Source organism: Hyperolius riggenbachi, chromosome 6 (genome assembly GCF_040937935.1).
Source record: "Hyperolius riggenbachi isolate aHypRig1 chromosome 6, aHypRig1.pri, whole genome shotgun sequence".
Taxonomy (NCBI): domain Eukaryota; kingdom Metazoa; phylum Chordata; class Amphibia; order Anura; family Hyperoliidae; genus Hyperolius; species Hyperolius riggenbachi.
Genome location: NC_090651.1, coordinates 388,723,525 through 388,742,221, shown reverse-complemented (window position 1 = coordinate 388,742,221; position 18,697 = coordinate 388,723,525). Strand labels below are relative to the sequence as shown.

Genomic DNA, 18,697 nt, shown 5'->3' with positions numbered 1-18,697 from the left:
AAAGGCCACCCTGCTTATGACCGGTTCCACAAAATTCGCCCCCTCATAGACCACCTGTCATCAAAATTTGCAGATGCTTATACCCCTGAACAGTCATTTTGAGACATTTGGTTTCCAGACTACTCACGGTTTTGGGCCTGTAAAATGCCAGGGCGGTATAGGAACCCCACAAGTGACCCCATTTTAGAAAAAAAAGACACCCCAAGGTATTCTGTTAGGTGTATGACGAGTTCATAGAAGATTTTATTTTTTGTCAAAAGTTAGCGGAAATTAATTTTTATTGTTTTTTTTTCACAAAGTGTCATTTTTCACTAACTTGTGACAAAAAATAAAATCTTCTATGAACTCGCCATACACCTAACGGAATACCTTGGGGTGTCTTCTTTCTAAAATGGGGTCACTTGTGGGGTTCCTATACTGCCCTGGCATTTTAGGGGCCCTAAACCGCGAGCAGTAGTCTAGAAAACAAATGCTTCAAAATGACCTGTGAATAGGACGTTGGGCCCCTTAGCGCACCTAGGCTGCAAAAAAGTGTCACACATGTGGTACCGCCGTACTCAGGAAAAGTAGTATAATGTGTTTTGGGGTGTATTTTTACACATACCCATGCTGGGTGGGAGAAATTTCTATGTAAATGGACAATTGTGTGTAAAAAAATCAAACAATTGTCATTTACAGAGATATTTCTCCCACTTAGCATGGGTATGTGTAAAAATACACCCCAAAACGCATTATACTACTTCTCCTGAGTACAGCGGTACCACATGTGTGGCACTTTTTTACACCCTAAGTACGCTAAGGGGCCCAAAGTCCAATGAGTACCTTTAGGATTTCACAGGTCATTTTGCGACATTTGGTTTCAAGACTACTCCTCACGGTTTAGGGCCCCTAAAATGCCAGGGCAGTATAGGAACCCCACAAATGACCCCATTCTAGAAAGAAGACACCCAAAGGTATTCCGTACGGAGTATGGTGAGTTCATAGAAGATTTTATTTTTTGTCACAAGTTAGCGGAAAATGACACTTTGTGAAAAAAAACTATTAAAATCAATTTCCGCTAACTTGTGACAAAAAAATAAAAACTTCTATGAACTCACCATACTCCTAACGGAATACCTTGGGGTGTCTTCTTTCTAAAATGGGGTCATTAGTGGGGTTCCTATACTGCCCTGGCATTTTAGGGGCCCTAAACCGTGAGGAGTAGTCTTGAAACAAAAATGACCTGTGAAATCCTAAAGGTACTCATTGGACTTTATGCCCCTTAGTGCAGTTAGGGTGCAAAAAAGTGCCACACATGTGGTATCGCCGTACTCGGGAGAAGTAGTACAATGTGTTTTGGGGTGTATTTTTACACATACCCATGCTGGGTGGGAGAAATACCTCTGTAAATGACAATCTTTTGATTTTTTTTACACACAATTGTCCATTTACAGAGGTATTTCTCCCACCCAGCATGGGTATGTGTAAAAATACACCTCAAAACACATTGTACTACTTCTCCCGAGTATGGCGATACCACATGTGTGGCACTTTTTTGCACCCTAACTGCGCTAAAGGGCCCAAAGTCCAATGAGTACCTTTAGGATTTCACAGGTCATTTTGAAAAATTTCGTTTCAAGACTACTCCTCACGGTTTAGGGCCCCTAAAATGCCAGGGCAGTATAGGAACCCCACAAATGACCCCATTTTAGAAAGAAGACACCCCAAGGTATTCCGTTAGGAGTATGGTGAGTTCATAGAAGATTTTATTTTTTGTCAAAAGTTAGCGGAAATTGATTTTAATTGTGTTTTTTCACAAAGTGTCATTTTCCGCTAACTTATGACAAAAAATAAAATCTTCTATGAACTCGCCATACTACTAACGGAATACCTTGGGGTGTCTTCTTTCTAAAATGGGGTCATTTGTGGGGTTCCTATACTGCCCTGGCATTTTAGGGGCCCTAAACCGTGAGGAGTAGTCTTGAAACGAAATTTCTCAAAATGACCTGTGAAATCCTAAAGGTACTCATTGGACTTTGGGCCCTTTAGCGCAGTTAGGGTGCAAAAAAGTGCCACACATGTGGTATCGCCGTACTCAGGAGAAGTAGTATAATGTGTTTTGTGGTGTATTTTTACACATACCCATGCTGAGTGGGAGAAATATCTCTGTAAATGGACAATTGTGTGTAAAAAAAATTAACAAATTGTCATTTACAGAGATATTTCTCCCACCCAGCATGGGTATGTGTAAAAATACACCCCAAAACACATTATACTACTTCTCCTGAGTACGGCAATACCACATGTGTGGCACTTTTTTGCAGCCTAACTGCGCTAAGGGGTCCAAAGTCCAATGAGCACCTTTAGGCTTTACAGGGGTGCTTACAATTTAGCACCCCCCAAAATGTCAGGACAGTAAACACACCCCACAAATGATCCCATTTTGGAAAGTAGACCCTTCAAGGTATTCAGAGAGGGGCATGGTGAGTCCGTGGCAGATTTCATTTTTTTTTGTCGCAAGTTAGAAGAAATGGAAACTTTTTTTTTTTTTTTTTTTCTCTCACAAAGTGTCATTTTCCGCTTACTTGTGACAAAAAAATAATATCTTCTATGAACTCACTATGCCTCTCAGTGAATACTTTGGGATGTCTTCTTTCCAAAATGGGGTCATTTGGGGGGTATTTATACTATCCTGGAATTCTAGCCCCTCATGAAACATGACAGGGGGTCAGAAAAGTCAGAGATGCTTGAAAATGGGAAAATTCACTTTTTGCACCATAGTTTGTAAACGCTATAACTTTTACCCAAACCAATAAATATACACTGAATGGGTTTTTTTTTATCAAAAACATGTTTGTCCACATTTTTCGTGCTGCATGTATACAGAAATTTTACTTTATTTGAAAAATGTCAGCACAGAAAGTTAAAAAAATCATTTCTTTGCCAAAATTCATGTCTTTTTTGATGAATATAATAAAAAGTAAAAATCGCAGGAGCAATCAAATAGCCCCAAAAGAAAGCTGTATTAGTGACAAGAAAAGGAGCCAAAATTCATTTAGGTGGTAGGTTGTATGAGCGAGCAATAAACCGTGAAAGCTGCAGTGGTCTGAATGGAAAAAAAGTGGCCGGTCCTTAAGGGGTAGAAAGCCCTAGGTCCTCAAGTGGTTAACTAAGAATTTGCAGAGTCACCACCAGGGCCTCATATGCAATTCACTTTCTCCCAGGTGATATTTTCATACTACACCAATTGGCGGGGTAAAAAAAGACAAGTTTTATTTAGAACATCAGATGTATCGGAGCACTGCATGGATTATTAATGTATGATTGAGGAGCCATGCAATGCTGCAATACACATGAGCTTTTATTTGCATGTCATCTGATGTTCTAAATAAAACTTGGATTTCTTTACCCTGGCAATTAGTGTAGCAGGACAACCTTCTCGGACTCTGGCTTTTGTGGCGTTTTGGACCCCTTGCTCCCATTGGCTTTGCCTTGGTGGTTGCAGCGGCCCTCCCTCCACTGTTCTGATGTTTTCTTACCTTGTCAAAAGCATTTTGATAGTACATTTTCACCAACCTTTTGCTACTTTTCCAATGATGGAATCCTGAAAAGTTATAGATGCAAATTATCTTCTAGCAGAAAATTCAAAAGAAAAAGTGAATTGCATACGGGCACCTGGTGTGTGAGGAGCGATCGCATGGGAGCCGGCAAGCTGAGCTGAAGATTCCACTATGGAAGAACTGAATGAAACTGCACTTTGTATGTGGCTGGATAAGTCAGGAGAGCAAATAACATGTAAAGCATAATATATAATCTATATCTATATCTCACCTCTGGTCGTCGTCTGGGGAGTTAGCAGAGAGAAGGGACATCATTGTGGACTTCCCGGCTCCCTGAAATCCAAGAACTCCGACCACAAGGACGTCCGTCTGATCCAGTAAATACTGAAACACCAGCAAGAAGAAAGATGGTTTCACAAAGAGAAGGAAAAGACACAAGTGTCCTCTGGCTCTAGGCAATGCCCCTCCATACCCCTGGTGATGCCCCTACCTTGCTGTCACCCATCCCCCCGCCATACCCCCGGTGATGCCCCTACCTCGATGGCCCTGTCACCCATTCCTCCCCCCCCCCCGCCATACCCCTGGTGATGCCCCTACCTTGCTGTCACCCATCCCCCCGGCATACCCCCGGTGATGCCCCTACCTCAATGGCGCTGTCACACCAGTTCATGTATTCATCCACCAGCTTGATGCTGTGCTTCATCTTCTGAGGAGGCATCAGCTTTGCCTGGCCGACCACAGCTGCCCGGAGGGAAGAGGGAGGATCGTCAGACTGGGAGATGGGCCAATGGGAGAGATGAATCTCCTCCCTGCAGACAGGCAATACTTACGGTCCACATTCGCCCCCGCGTTGGCCGCAGCGCCCATTCCCCGGTTCTGGATCTGATAGACTGGCTGCGTGGGGCGCTGTCCCTCCTTCTCCACCTTGGCTGTGGCAGCAGTGGCTGGCACAGCGGCTCCATCTACTGTCGGGGCTGCTTTACCCTCCTCTCTGGCCTTCATCAGCACAATGGGCTTTTCAGGAGCGGCTGGGGCCGGTGCTGGCTTCGACTAAACAAACAACATAAATTCCAGTCAGAAGAAACAGAGGACTTGTACCAAAAGTAAAATGTGGCGACAGAAAACTGAATAGGATGAAAGTTACTCAGTATGTGGAGAGGTCAGAGGCAGTGAGAACTGACACCTCAGCTGCTGGACAGACTTCATATGTTACCCGCTTCACCCCAAAGGTCAGAGGCAGTGAGAACTGACACCTCAGCTGCTGGACAGACTTCATATGTTACCCACTTCACCCCAAAGGGGTTTTACCCTAACGGACAAGAGCGATTTTCACCTTTCAGTGCTCATCCCTTTCATTTGCCAATAGCTTCATCACTACTTATCACAATAAAATGAACCATATCTTGTTTTTTCACCACCAAAAATACACTATTTCTCCAATTTCATCCCCTATAGGTTTAATATAAACACTGCTACTGTACATAAATACCCACACATTTTATCTGCCTATTTGTCCTGGTTATCACAAGATTTTAATTATGTTCCTAGTACAAAGTATGGTGACAATATAGTATTTGGAAATAAAGGTGTAGTTTCTCTACGGTGTTTGTTTTCCCCTTTTTTCACGTGCACATGCGCGGGAGCATGCACATATGTGGGAGCGTGCACATGCACGGGAGCACGCACGCGCACAGCGGCGGCAGCACTGCTTGACTTATAAAAACTTCCTGGAGCCGTTAAGAGGCTCTAGCAGGACGTTTTTATAAGTCAGCTTGTTAGTAAGTGGTTAATCAGGGAATGTGGGGATGAGATCTGAGAGTTTAAAGGTAGCGACACATGGAGCAATGACGGGCAGATCTGACCAAGAGACCAATCTCTCTCTGACTGAATCTGGTTGGAAAGAGATCTGCCAGCTGCCCACACACAGCAGGCCGATTCCTGATCAGTATCATGCTGAAATTGATCCGGAATGGGCCTTGTGACCCTGCGTCCATCGCTGTCCCCCCCCCCCCCAATGTCCAGTGTGCCCTCCGGTGCCCAGTGCAGTGTAGATTACTGGTCTGCGCCGTTGGCTCCATCCAAACATGCGCTCTATGTGGTTGCCAGAGTAACGTAGGCGTGACATCACACACGTGCCCATGTGCACGCCGGCAACCACATTGGACATTAGGAGGGACAGCGTCGGGGGTTTTGTCGCTCCCCGTTACTGTCGCGCAGCAGATCAACCCCGACATCTTGCAGCCAATCGACATGCTTGGCCTGAAATTGGTCGCACCATTGAACAGACATGCATTTGGCGGCACCGGTTTTCATCCGATTGGATAGTTATCGAATCAGGTGGTCGATCGGCCGCCAAGTCGATAGATGTATGGCCAGGTTACGTCTCCAGAATTCTAGATAAAAGACATTCCAAGGGGAAGCTGCAGTTCTCTATCAGGCTGCGTGTACTTCTGGACAGGGCAATGAGGGGTGGAGCAGGCGGAGTTACATGAATCTGCGGCGACGCCCAGCATTCAGTGACCCCTCCTCCTGTGTATTCTCCCCAGTGATATCCTCACACCCCATTAATAAGCCCCCAGCAAGCAAGAAACACTCACAATAACTGTGATATGACTTTTCTCATCTACTTTTTCCTTTATTCAACTAAAAAATTCCCAAAAAGTTTTGTGTAGAAAAGAAGAAAAATTATTTCCTAGAAGAAAACTCAGGAGAAACAGTGAACAGAATGTCAGGCTTCAAGTGCATTACCCTGACAGCACTCTCCTAGCAGCGCTACACACCGCCTCCGACAAGCAGGCCGCAGGTCACATGACCACTGATTTGGAGATATTATTTAACCCTTTTGGGACCGGACAGAGCTGGCCCCTTAAAGGGAACCAGAGATGAACGTTTCACACAAAATAAACATATCAGTATATAGCTTGTAAAGAATAAATGCTCTACCTGATAATTTCGCCGCTCTGGTGTGCCTTTTTTTTTGTGTTTTTTATCCATTATTGCTCCAGGTAAAATCAAATATGGCTGCCGGCTCATATCCCTTCTCCTTCCGGGTTATGAGTTGTTCTGCATGTGCTGTCTAGGCTATATGAGACTAGGCTGCTATCTAGGGTATATGAGACTAGGCTGCTATTTAGGCTATATGAGAAAGGCTGCAGCCTTTCATCTGTGTGCTTTCATTTTGGTATGATGTGCAGCTGCCTGTAGGAAGTGTCTCTCATAGGAATGAAACTGCAGTCACCATCATTATCTATGCAGACAGAGCACACAGATCATATTGCAGCCACACGTGTCTGTTTCAGAGATTCTCTCTCAGCAGCAGCAGCCCCTCCCATGTCATCACAGCTCTCAGTATGCAAAGCAGGAAATCTGAGCCAGGAGGTGGTAGGCTTGGGCTTGAAAAGACTCCACAGAAGAGTGACTCAGCTATAATGATTCCAGGTCAAACCTAGACTGAGCCAGTCGGGGATTCTTATCACAGGTGATAATAGACTAAGTAAGCAGATAACAATGAAACTAAAAGCAGGGTAGGTGTTTACTGTCATGTTCCCACTGATAAATGTAATAAAATACATGAGGGTGCTTCCTCTCTGGTTCTCTTTAAGGACCTTTCCCAGTGCTCTGGGATTGGCTCACAGTAATTACGGGGCCAGGAGCCAATGAAATTGCTGAGACTGAGACAGCAGAGTGAGCGGGTGCAGCGGCGGGACAGTGGTGAGGACGGCGTAAGAGCGCGACGGGCAATAGTCGGAATCCACATCCTGTCAGAGCCGCACAGCCACCAGCAGGATGCAGATTCCAACCACGCCGGTCTGTAAGCAGATAAAGTGATACTGCAGACAGAGCAAATAATCAGGGGTCACACTGCTGCAAAGCGCTAAAGTGGGAACACCAGACAGACAGTGCTGTCTCTGCACTACCGTAACACAAGTAAGCGTCTGCAGGCCTCAGGCTCTAGTGAATATTACATGGGAAGACACAGAAGGGGGGGTTCATCAAGCCTCCCATACAATACTGTCCATACACATCCAATACAAATCTGGACTCGACCATTCTCAGTGAAATCTTCAATAATTTATTTATCATTCAAAACGTGGTGATGCAGCAACAAACAAGCGCAACATTTATCAAGCACTTGATAAAGGGCAGTGGCCGAAACGTTGTCCTTGTTTGTTGCTACATCACCGCATTTTGAATGATAAGTAAATTATTGAAGATTTCACTGAGAATGGTCGAGTCCAGATTTGGATTGGATGTGTATGGACAGTATTCTTTCCACTACCCTCATCACATACTGTATGTACTGTATGTAATCTGCACAGCCATGCACAAGCGTGTCCCCCCCATACACAGACATGCAGAATGCCACAGGAAGCAGTGTGGTGCTGTCTCTGCACTACCCTCATCACATACTGTATGCACTGCTGTAATCTGTACAGCCATGCACAAGCGTGTCTCCCCCATACACAGACATGCAGAATGCCACAGTAAGCAGCGTGGTGCTGTCTCTGCACTATCCTCGTGTATCATGTACTGTATGTAATATGCACAGCCATGCACAAGCGTGTCCCCCCCATACACAGACATGCAGAATGCCACAGTAAGCAGTGTGGTGCTGTCTCTGCACTACCCTCATCACATACTGTATGCACTGCTGTAATCTGTACAGCCATGCACAAGCGTGTCTCCCCCATACACAGACATGCAGAATGCCACAGTAAGCAGCGTGGTGCTGTCTCTGCACTATCCTCGTGTATCATGTACTGTATGTAATATGCACAGCCATGCACAAGCGTGTCTCCCCCATACACAGACATGCAGAATGCCACAGTAAGCAGTGTGGTGCTGTCTCTGCACTATCCTCGTGTATCATGTACTGTATGTAATATGCACAGCCATGCACAAGCGTGTCCCCCCCATACACAGACATGCAGGATGCCACAGGGAGCAGTGTGGTGCTGTCTCTGCACTATCCTTGTGTATCATGTACTGTATGTAATATGCACAGCCATGCACAAGCGTGTCCCCCCCATACACAGACATGCAGGATGCCACAGGGAGCAGCGTGGTGCTGTCTCTGCACTACCCTCATCACATACTGTATGCACTGCTGTAATCTGCACAGCCATGCACAAGCGTGTCCCCCCCATACACAGACATGCAGGATGCCACAGGGAGCAGCGTGGTGCTGTCTCTGCACTACCCTCATCACATACTGTATGCACTGCTGTAATCTGCACAGCCATGCACAAGCGTGTCCCCCCCATACACAGACATGCAGAATGCCACAGGGAGCAGCGTGGTGCTGTCTCTGCACTACCCTCATCACATACTGTATGCACTGCTGTAATATGCACAGCCGTGCACAAGCGTGTCTCCCCCATACACAGACATGCAGGATGCCACAGGGAGCAGCGTGGCACTGTCTCTGCACTACCCTCATCACATACTGTATGCACTGCTGTAATCTGCACAGCCATGCACAAGCGTGTCTCCCCCCATACACAGACATGCAGGATGTCACAGGAAGCAGCGTGGTGCTGTCTCTGCACTACCCTCATCACATACTGTATGCACTGCTGTAATCTGCACAGTCGTGCACAAGCGTGTCCCCCCCATACACAGACATACAGGATGTCACAGGAAGCAGCGTGGTGCTGTCTCTGCACTACCCTCATCACATACTGTATGCACTGCTGTAATCTGCACAGTCGTGCACAAGCGTGTCCCCCCCATACACAGACATGCAGGATGCCACAGGGAGCAGCGTGGTGCTGTCTCTGCACTACCCTCATCACATACTGTATGCACTGCTGTAATATGCACAGCCATGCACAAGCGTGTCTCCCCCCATACACAGACATGCAGGATGTCACAGGAAGCAGCGTGGTGCTGTCTCTGCACTACCCTCATCACATACTGTATGCACTGCTGTAATCTGCACAGCCATGCACAAGCGTGTCTCCCCCCATACACAGACATGCAGGATGTCACAGGGAGCAGCGTGGTGCTGTCTCTGCACTACCCTCATCACATACTGTATGCGCTGCTGTAATCTGCACAGCCATGCACAAGCGTGTCTCCCCCATACACAGACATGCAGAATGCCACAGGAAGCAGCGTGGTGCTGTCTCTGCACTACCCTCATCACATACTGTATGCACTGCTGTAATATGCACAGCCATGCACAAGCGTGTCTCCCCCATACACAGACATGCAGAATGCCACAGGAAGCAGCGTGGTGCTGTCTCTGCACTATCCTCATCACATACTGTATGCACTGCTGTAATCTGCACAGCCATGCACAAGCATGTCCCCCCCATACACAGACATGCAGGATGTCACAGGGAGCAGCGTGGTGCTGTCTCTGCACTATCCTTGTGTATCATGTACTGTATGTAATATGCACAGCCATGCACAAGCGTGTCCCCCCCATACACAGACATGCAGGATGCCACAGGGAGCAGCGTGGTGCTGTCTCTGCACTACCCTCATCACATACTGTATGCACTGCTGTAATCTGCACAGCCATGCACAAGCGTGTCCCCCCCATACACAGACATGCAGGATGCCACAGGGAGCAGCGTGGTGCTGTCTCTGCACTACCCTCATCACATACTGTATGCACTGCTGTAATCTGCACAGCCATGCACAAGCGTGTGTCCCCCATACACAGACATGCAGAATGCCACAGGGAGCAGCGTGGTGCTGTCTCTGCACTACCCTCATCACATACTGTATGCACTGCTGTAATATGCACAGCCGTGCACAAGCGTGTCTCCCCCATACACAGACATGCAGGATGCCACAGGGAGCAGCGTGGCACTGTCTCTGCACTACCCTCATCACATACTGTATGCACTGCTGTAATCTGCACAGCCATGCACAAGCGTGTCTCCCCCCATACACAGACATGCAGGATGTCACAGGAAGCAGCGTGGTGCTGTCTCTGCACTACCCTCATCACATACTGTATGCACTGCTGTAATCTGCACAGTCGTGCACAAGCGTGTCCCCCCCATACACAGACATACAGGATGTCACAGGAAGCAGCGTGGTGCTGTCTCTGCACTACCCTCATCACATACTGTATGCACTGCTGTAATCTGCACAGTCGTGCACAAGCGTGTCCCCCCCCATACACAGACATGCAGGATGCCACAGGGAGCAGCGTGGTGCTGTCTCTGCACTACCCTCATCACATACTGTATGCACTGCTGTAATATGCACAGCCATGCACAAGCGTGTCTCCCCCCATACACAGACATGCAGGATGTCACAGGAAGCAGCGTGGTGCTGTCTCTGCACTACCCTCATCACATACTGTATGCACTGCTGTAATCTGCACAGCCATGCACAAGCGTGTCTCCCCCCATACACAGACATGCAGGATGTCACAGGGAGCAGCGTGGTGCTGTCTCTGCACTACCCTCATCACATACTGTATGCGCTGCTGTAATCTGCACAGCCATGCACAAGCGTGTCTCCCCCATACACAGACATGCAGAATGCCACAGGAAGCAGCGTGGTGCTGTCTCTGCACTACCCTCATCACATACTGTATGCACTGCTGTAATATGCACAGCCATGCACAAGCGTGTCTCCCCCATACACAGACATGCAGAATGCCACAGGAAGCAGCGTGGTGCTGTCTCTGCACTATCCTCATCACATACTGTATGCACTGCTGTAATCTGCACAGCCATGCACAAGCATGTCCCCCCCATACACAGACATGCAGGATGTCACAGGAAGCAGCGTGGTGCTGTCTCTGCACTACCCTCATCACATACTGTATGCACTGCTGTAATATGCACAGCCATGCACAAGCGTGTCTCCCCCCATACACAGACATGCAGGATGTCACAGGAAGCAGCGTGGTGCTGTCTCTGCACTACCCTCATCACATACTGTATGCACTGCTGTAATCTGCACAGTCGTGCACAAGCGTGTCCCCCCCATACACAGACATGCAGGATGTCACAGGGAGCAGCGTGGTGCTGTCTCTGCACTACCCTCATCACATACTGTATGCACTGCTGTAATCTGCACAGCCATGCACAAGTGTGTCTCCCCCATACACAGACATGCAGGATGTCACAGGAAGCAGCGTGGTGCTGTCTCTGCACTACCCTCATCACATACTGTATGCACTGCTGTAATCTGCACAGTCGTGCACAAGCGTGTCCCCCCCATACACAGACATGCAGGATGCCCACAGGGAGCAGCGTGGTGCTGTCTCTGCACTATCCTTGTGTATCATGTACTGTATGTAATATGCACAGCCGTGCACAAGCGTGTCTCCCCCATACACAGACATGCAGAATGCCACAGTAAGCAGCGTGGTGCTGTCTCTGCACTACCCTCATCACATACTGTATGCACTGCTGTAATATGCACAGCCATGCACAAGCGTGTCTCCCCCATACACAGACATGCAGAATGCCACAGGAAGCAGCGTGGTGCTGTCTCTGCACTACCCTCATCACATACTGTATGTGCTGCTGTAATCTGCACAGCCATGCACAAGCGTGTCTCCCCCATACACAGACATGCAGAATGCCACAGGAAGCAGCGTGGTGCTGTCTCTGCACTATCCTCATCACATACTGTATGCACTGCTGTAATCTGCACAGCCATGCACAAGCGTGTCTCCCCCATACACAGACATGCAGAATGCCACAGGAAGCAGCGTGGTGCTGTCTCTGCACTACCCTCATCACATACTGTATGTGCTGCTGTAATCTGCACAGTCGTGCACAGGCGTGTCCCCCCCATACACAGTCATGCAGAATGCCACAGGGAGCAGCGTGGCACTGTCTCTGCACTACCCTCATCACATACTGTATGCACTGCTGTAATCTGCACAGCCATGCACAAGCGTGTCTCCCCCATACACAGACATGCAGAATGCCACAGGGAGCAGCGTGGTACTGTCTCTGCACTACCCTCATCACATACTGTATGCACTGCTGTAATCTGCACAGCCATGCACAAGCATGTCCTCCCCATACACAGACATGCAGAATGTCACAGGAAGCAGCGTGGTACTTACTCGCTCAGCGGCGGGTTTGGCCAGGATGATGGGGGTCTTCTGCATGGTGTAGCCACTGCTTTCATCATTGCCATCCTACAACACGGGAGACATCAATGCACAGAGTGAGATACAGATCACGGCGCGACAGCAGCCGACCCAGGAAATAATGACAGATAACACAAGTCAGGAATACACAGGAGAGGAGCATTCTACCTCCCTGTATGATTCAATCCTGATCACATATCAGTGGAGATCTTACGAAGATTTGACTGAAATATGGAGACTGATAGCTCTATACTGAGGCCATACTAACCTACAGTGATGTGAAAAACTATTTGCCCCCTTCCTGATTTCTTATTCTTTTGCATGTTTGTCTCACTTAAATGTTTCTGCTCATCAAAAACCGTTAACTATTAGTCAAAGATAACATAATTGAACACAAAATGCAGTTTTAAATTATGTTTTTTATTATTAAGTGAGAAAAATAACTCCAAATCTACATGGCTCTGTGTGAAAAAGTAATTGCCCCCCTTGTTAAAAAATAACTTAACTGTGGTTTATTACACCTGAGTTCAATTTCTGTAGTCACCCCCAGGCCTGATTACTGCCACACCTGTTTCAATCAAGTAATCACTTAAATAGGAGCTATCTGACACAGAGAAGTAGACCAAAAGCACCTCAAAAGCTAGACATCATGCCAAGATCCAAAGAAATTCAGGAACAAATGAGAACAAAGTACTGTAATTGGGATCTATCAGTCTGGTAAAGGTTATAAAGCCATTTCTAAAGCTTTGGGACTCCAGCGAACCACAGTGAGAGACATTATTCACAAATGGCAAACACATGGAACAGTGATGAACCTTCCCAGAAGTGGCCGGCCGACCAAAATTACCCCAAGAGCGCAGAGAACACTCATCCGAGAGGCCACAAAAGACCACAGGACAACATCTAAAGAACTGCAGGCCTCACTTGCCTCAATTAAGGTCAGTGTTCACGACTCCACCATAAGAAAGAGACTGGGCAAAAATGGCCTGCATGGCAGATATCCAAGGCGCAAACCACTTTTAAGCAAAAAGAACATTAAGGCTTGTCTCAATTTTGCTAAAAATCATCTCAATGATTGCCAATACTTTTGGGAAAATACCTTGTGGACCGACGAGACAAAAGTTGAACTTTTTGGAAGGTGCGTGTCCCATTACATCTGGCGTAGAAGTAACACAGCATTTCAGCAAAAGAACATCATACCAACAGTAAAATATGGTGGTGGTAGTGTGATGGTCTGGGGTTGTTTTGCTGCTTCAGGACCTGGAAGGCTTGCTGTGATAGATGGAACCATAAGTTCTACTGTCTACCAAAAAATCCTGAAGGAGAATGTCCGGCCATCTGTTCGTCAACTCAAGGTGAAGCGATCTTGGGTGGTGCAGCAGGACAATGACCCAAAACACACCAGCAAATTCACCTCTGAATGGCTGAAGAAAAACAAAATGAAGACTTTGGAGTGGCCTAGTCAAAGTCCTGACCTGAATCCTATTGAGATGTTGTGGCATGATCTTAAAGACTCCGTAACAAAAATTGCATCCTGTTTTTTATCATCCTACAAGTTCCAAAAGCTATTCTAATGTGTTCTGGCTTACTGCAGCACTTTCTGCTATCACAGTCTCTGTAATAAATCAACTTATCTCTCTCTTGTCAGACTTGTCAGCCTGTGTCTGGAAGGCTGCCAAGTTCTTCAGTGTTGTGGTTCTGTGATGCATCTCCCCCCCTCCAGGTCCCTCTCTGCACACTGCCTGTGTATTATTTAGATTAGTGCAGCTTCTCTCTGCTCTATTATCTTTTACAAGCTGGATAAATCCTCCTCTGAGCTGGCTGGGCTTTCACATACTGATGAATTACATACGGGCAGAGCTGTCTGCACTCTGCAGGAAGAAACAGTCTGACACTTCAGTGGAAGATAGCTGCAGGGGGAAAGAAACACACAAATTATCTCTTGAGATTCAAAAGGAAGGCTGTATACAGCCTGCTTGTGTATGGATGTATTTTCTATGTGTGGACATACTGTACATCAATCTACTTCCTGTTTTGGTGGCCATTTTGTTTGTTTATAAACAAACTTTTTAAAACTGTTTTTAACCACTTTTAATGCGGCGAGTAGCGGCGAAATTGTGACAGAGGGTAATAGGAGATGTCCCCTAACGCACTGGTATGTTTACTTTTGTGCGATTTTAACAATACAGATTCTCTTTAAAGGAGAGTACATTTGAAATCGGCGCTGGTAGACTTGGGCGCAGGATACAGCCGGTATACGGCTGATCCTGCTTCTGCACAAGTCCGGGCCGATTTAATTACTATTCCCCCTCCAGGCCGCCATGGATAGTGGGGGAATGATATAATTTGGCTGCCAGTGATTGCTGGAGGCCGAATTATTGTGTTTTTAAGCAACGTCGGTTCCGTCTTCTGACAGAGCCGACGTTCCTCACTGAGCGCCGCTATAGACTGATTCCCATTACAGTCTATGGCGGCGCTGGCTGCGCCCAAATCTAGCAGTGCTGAAAAGCACTGCTCCGTTAAAGGATACCCGAAGTGACATTTGACATGATGAGTTAGACATGGGTATGTACTGACTCAGACAGGAAGTGACTACAGTGTGACCCTCACTGATTAGAAATTCCAACAATAAAACACTTTCCTAGCAGAAAATGGCCTCTGAGAGCAAGAAAAAGGTAAAAAGGGGAATTTCTTATCAGTGAGGGTCACACTGTAGTCACTTCCTGTCTGGAGTCAGGACTGAGTCAGCCACTTACATACCTGATATTTACCTCTTTCAGACAGAGAAAGAAAAAAAAAAAGGAACACAGCCTAGTTATTAGTGTGCTAGGCACTGTACATACCCATGTCTATCTCATCATGTCACATGTCACCTCGGGAATCCGTTAAAAAGGCAGTTCATGCTAGAAAACCCTCAAATAAAGCTGAATTACAACAATTCTGCAAAGATGAGTGGGCCAAAATTCCTCCAGAGCGCTGTAAAAGACTCGTTGCAAGTTATCGCAAATGCTTGATTGCAGTTATTGCTGCTAAGGGTGGCCCAACCAGTTATTAGGTTCAGGGGGCAATTTCTTTTTCACACAGGGCCATGTAGGTTTTGAGGTTTTTTTCTCACTAAATAATAAAAACCATCATTTAAAACTGCATTTTGTGTTCAATTATGTTATCTTTGACTAATAGTTAACGGTTTTTGATGAGCAGAAACATTTAAGTGTGACAAACATGCAAAAGAATAAGAAATCAGGAAGGGGGCAAATAGTTTTTCACACCACTGTATATGGAGGCGGTACTGTTATCGGTTAGGAGGAGGAGCTATGAGGCATAATGGACAATTTGTCACTCAGCTTTAGGGAGTCGATCACAGGCAGATTCAGTAGAAAATGGTCAAAATCTGCCATTGCCAATAAAATATCGACCAACCTCAGCATCTATCTGTTCTGTTCGGGCGTTTTCTAACAATGCCAGTTGCCTGGCTGTCATGTTGAGCTTATGGCTTTTTTTTTGAGTCACAGCCCTGGAATCAGCATGCAGCCAGTGGAGTCGCAGCCCTGAAACCAGCATGTAACCAGAGGAATCACACATGCTCATTCCAGGGCCAGTGACTGTAGTATTAGGAGCACCAGCACAGAAGCTAGGGAAACTCGTTAAACTCAAATCACCTGTGCAGGGTGGGCGGGGCTTAATCTTACCTATCATGACGTCTCTTTGTCCGTCCCTCGGCGCCTCCCAAGATGCGGTCCACACGCGTCACGTGACTACAAACACTTCCTCCTTCAACCCAGAAGTGTTTTTAGTCACGTGACCGCCGCTTGGACCGCATTGTGAGAGGCGCCGAGGGACGGACGACGAAGACGTCATGATAGGTAAGATTAAGCCCCGCCCTCGTGATTGGAGTTTAACAAGGTGAAATCACTATCCGGAATAAATTTGGGTCCGGAGTTGAGCAACTCTATTAGAAACCTATTGCTCGATGCTGGAAAACTGAGTGCCAAAGTCCTCTATGGGGACGTCAGAGCATTTTATTCATTATTGTATTGCATCTTATTGACGATGCCCAGTGATGGAGAACTGAAAGAGAATCTGTACTGTGAAAATCTTACATAAATAAACGTACCAGCCCGTTTGTTGTCTTTTCCTAGCCCCCTCTGTGACATTTTCGCAGCTCCCCGCTGCTTTGTTGGTGATAAAATCACTGTTTTTGTAAACAATGAAGATGGCCTCCAAACAGGAAATACATCATCAGAGCAGGTGCCTGTTTGCAGAGGCTCCACTCAAATGTGACTTGACTGCTGGAATGTTACTCCACTTGTTGCCTTAGCTGCTTGTCTGGGCTCTGCACTGATCTTTCTGCACTCACAGCTGTTCACAAGGTCACAGCTCCTGAGCCTGCAGACGCTGGCTGTGAGCAGAGACCTTATCTGACTAATACACACAGGGCCTGCAGGGGGCGTGGAGGAGGTGTGTATAACTTCTCCCTATCACAGCAGAGCATTCCTCTCTGACTCGACAAGGTTTGACAAAGAAAAGAAGATTAGATTTATTACAAAGACAGTGCAACTAGGAAAGGCTGCAGTAATCCACAGCACATTAGAACAGATACAGGAACTTATAGGATAGAAGAACTAAGGCTGAAAATCGTTACAGAGTCTCTTTAAGGTGCAAATTCCCATTATTTGTGTAAAATTGAGCCCCAGACAGACCTGCCTGGGAAAGCTGCAGTATTCACTGGTGTCCATCAGGGGGCAGAGCTGCAGCTAAGCAACTGCCCGGGCTATGTGCCCCTTCCTGTCTCAGACTCGGCTATAAGCCCCCATACTCACCCACCTCTCCTGCTCCCGATCTCGCAGCATGGGGTCCCTCTCCCGGGGAGGCTCAGAAAGGTTGAGGTTCCCGGAAGGCCCCTGCTCCATCCAGCGCCGCCGCCTGTTGCGCCCCGGAACATACATGCCGGGCTGACTGTGCCCCGAGTCAGACATCGTTCTGTGCAATACAAATAACACACGTTACACAGCAGCCCCAGCAACAGGTACAACGAACACACAAAAAGTCACCCGCTGCCCACAAAAAGCACAGAAGAGCTAAAAATCAGCAGCGTTTCCATTAATGTGTAACCGGAGGTTACCGGGTATCACCCCACTAACCACAACACGCCAAGACTGTCATTCCAGCTCCAAATGTTACAGCTATCACTCAGCCTCTTCTGCAATTATGCCCAGTCTTCTAGACTGGCAGTCCTACCTGTCCCTCCACCATCTGCCCCAGCCTGGCAGCCCTGTCTGCAGCTCCACCACCTGCCCCCATCCTGGCAGCCCTGTCTGCCCCCAGCCTGGCAGCCCTCTCTGCCCCTCCACCATCTGCCCCCAGCCTGGCAGCCCTCTCTGTCCCCTCCACCCCCAGCCTGGCAGCCCTCTCTGCCCCTCCACCATCTGCCCCCAGCCTGGCAGCCCTCTCTGCCCCTCCACCATCTGCCCCCAGCCTGGCAGCCCTACCTGCCTCCTCCACCATCTGCCCCCAGCCTGGAAGCCCTGTCTGTCTCCTCCACCCCCAGCCTGGCAGCCCTCTCTGTCCTCTCCACCCCCAGCCTGGCAGCCGTCTCTGCCCCCAGCCTGGCAGCCCTATCTGCCCCCTCCACCACCTGCCCCCAGCCTGGCAGCCCTCTCTGTCCTCTCCACCCCCAGCCTGGCAGCCCTCTCTGCCCCCTCCACCATCTGCCCCCAGCCTGGCAGCCCTATCTGCCCCCTCCACCACCTGCCCCCAGCCTGGCAGCCCTCTCTGTCCTCTGCACCCCCAGCCTGGCAGCCCTCTCTGCCCCTCCAGTAGTCTATAAGGAGAGACATGCTGCCACTTACCAGCTCTCTGCTCAGCTTCCCTCCTGTCTGCACAGCAGTGCACCGGTAAAGCCTTCCCTGGAATCTGTGACAGCACAATATGTTCCGGGGAGAGACAGTTCCGGGAGGGGTTCCCATAACAACCACCTGACACAGCTCCCGGGCTCCCCCTGCTGGCTGCTGAGAGGGCTGCAGTGCTCCCATCCCATCACATTGGGCTCTATTCTCAAAGAGCCAAAAGTACCGCAAAA

At 47.9% G+C, this 18,697-nt stretch overlaps 1 protein-coding gene across 1 annotated transcript in view; it reads right to left on the bottom strand.

Moving 5' to 3' along the window:
* LOC137522311 (nonsense-mediated mRNA decay factor SMG9-like) overlaps positions 1-18,550 on the bottom strand; it is a 30,126-nt gene extending 11,576 nt beyond the window's left edge. Inside the window, exons 1-6 of the mRNA XM_068242343.1 lie at positions 18,468-18,550; positions 17,439-17,598; positions 12,592-12,666; positions 4,370-4,589; positions 4,183-4,280; positions 3,811-3,923 (exon numbers count right to left, since the gene is read on the bottom strand). Coding sequence (XP_068098444.1) covers positions 3,811-3,923; positions 4,183-4,280; positions 4,370-4,589; positions 12,592-12,666; positions 17,439-17,594 — 662 coding nt within the window. The 5' untranslated portion in view covers positions 17,595-17,598; positions 18,468-18,550. The remainder of the gene's footprint in view (positions 1-3,810; positions 3,924-4,182; positions 4,281-4,369; positions 4,590-12,591; positions 12,667-17,438; positions 17,599-18,467) is intronic.
* Positions 18,551-18,697: the final 147 nt, after the last annotated feature.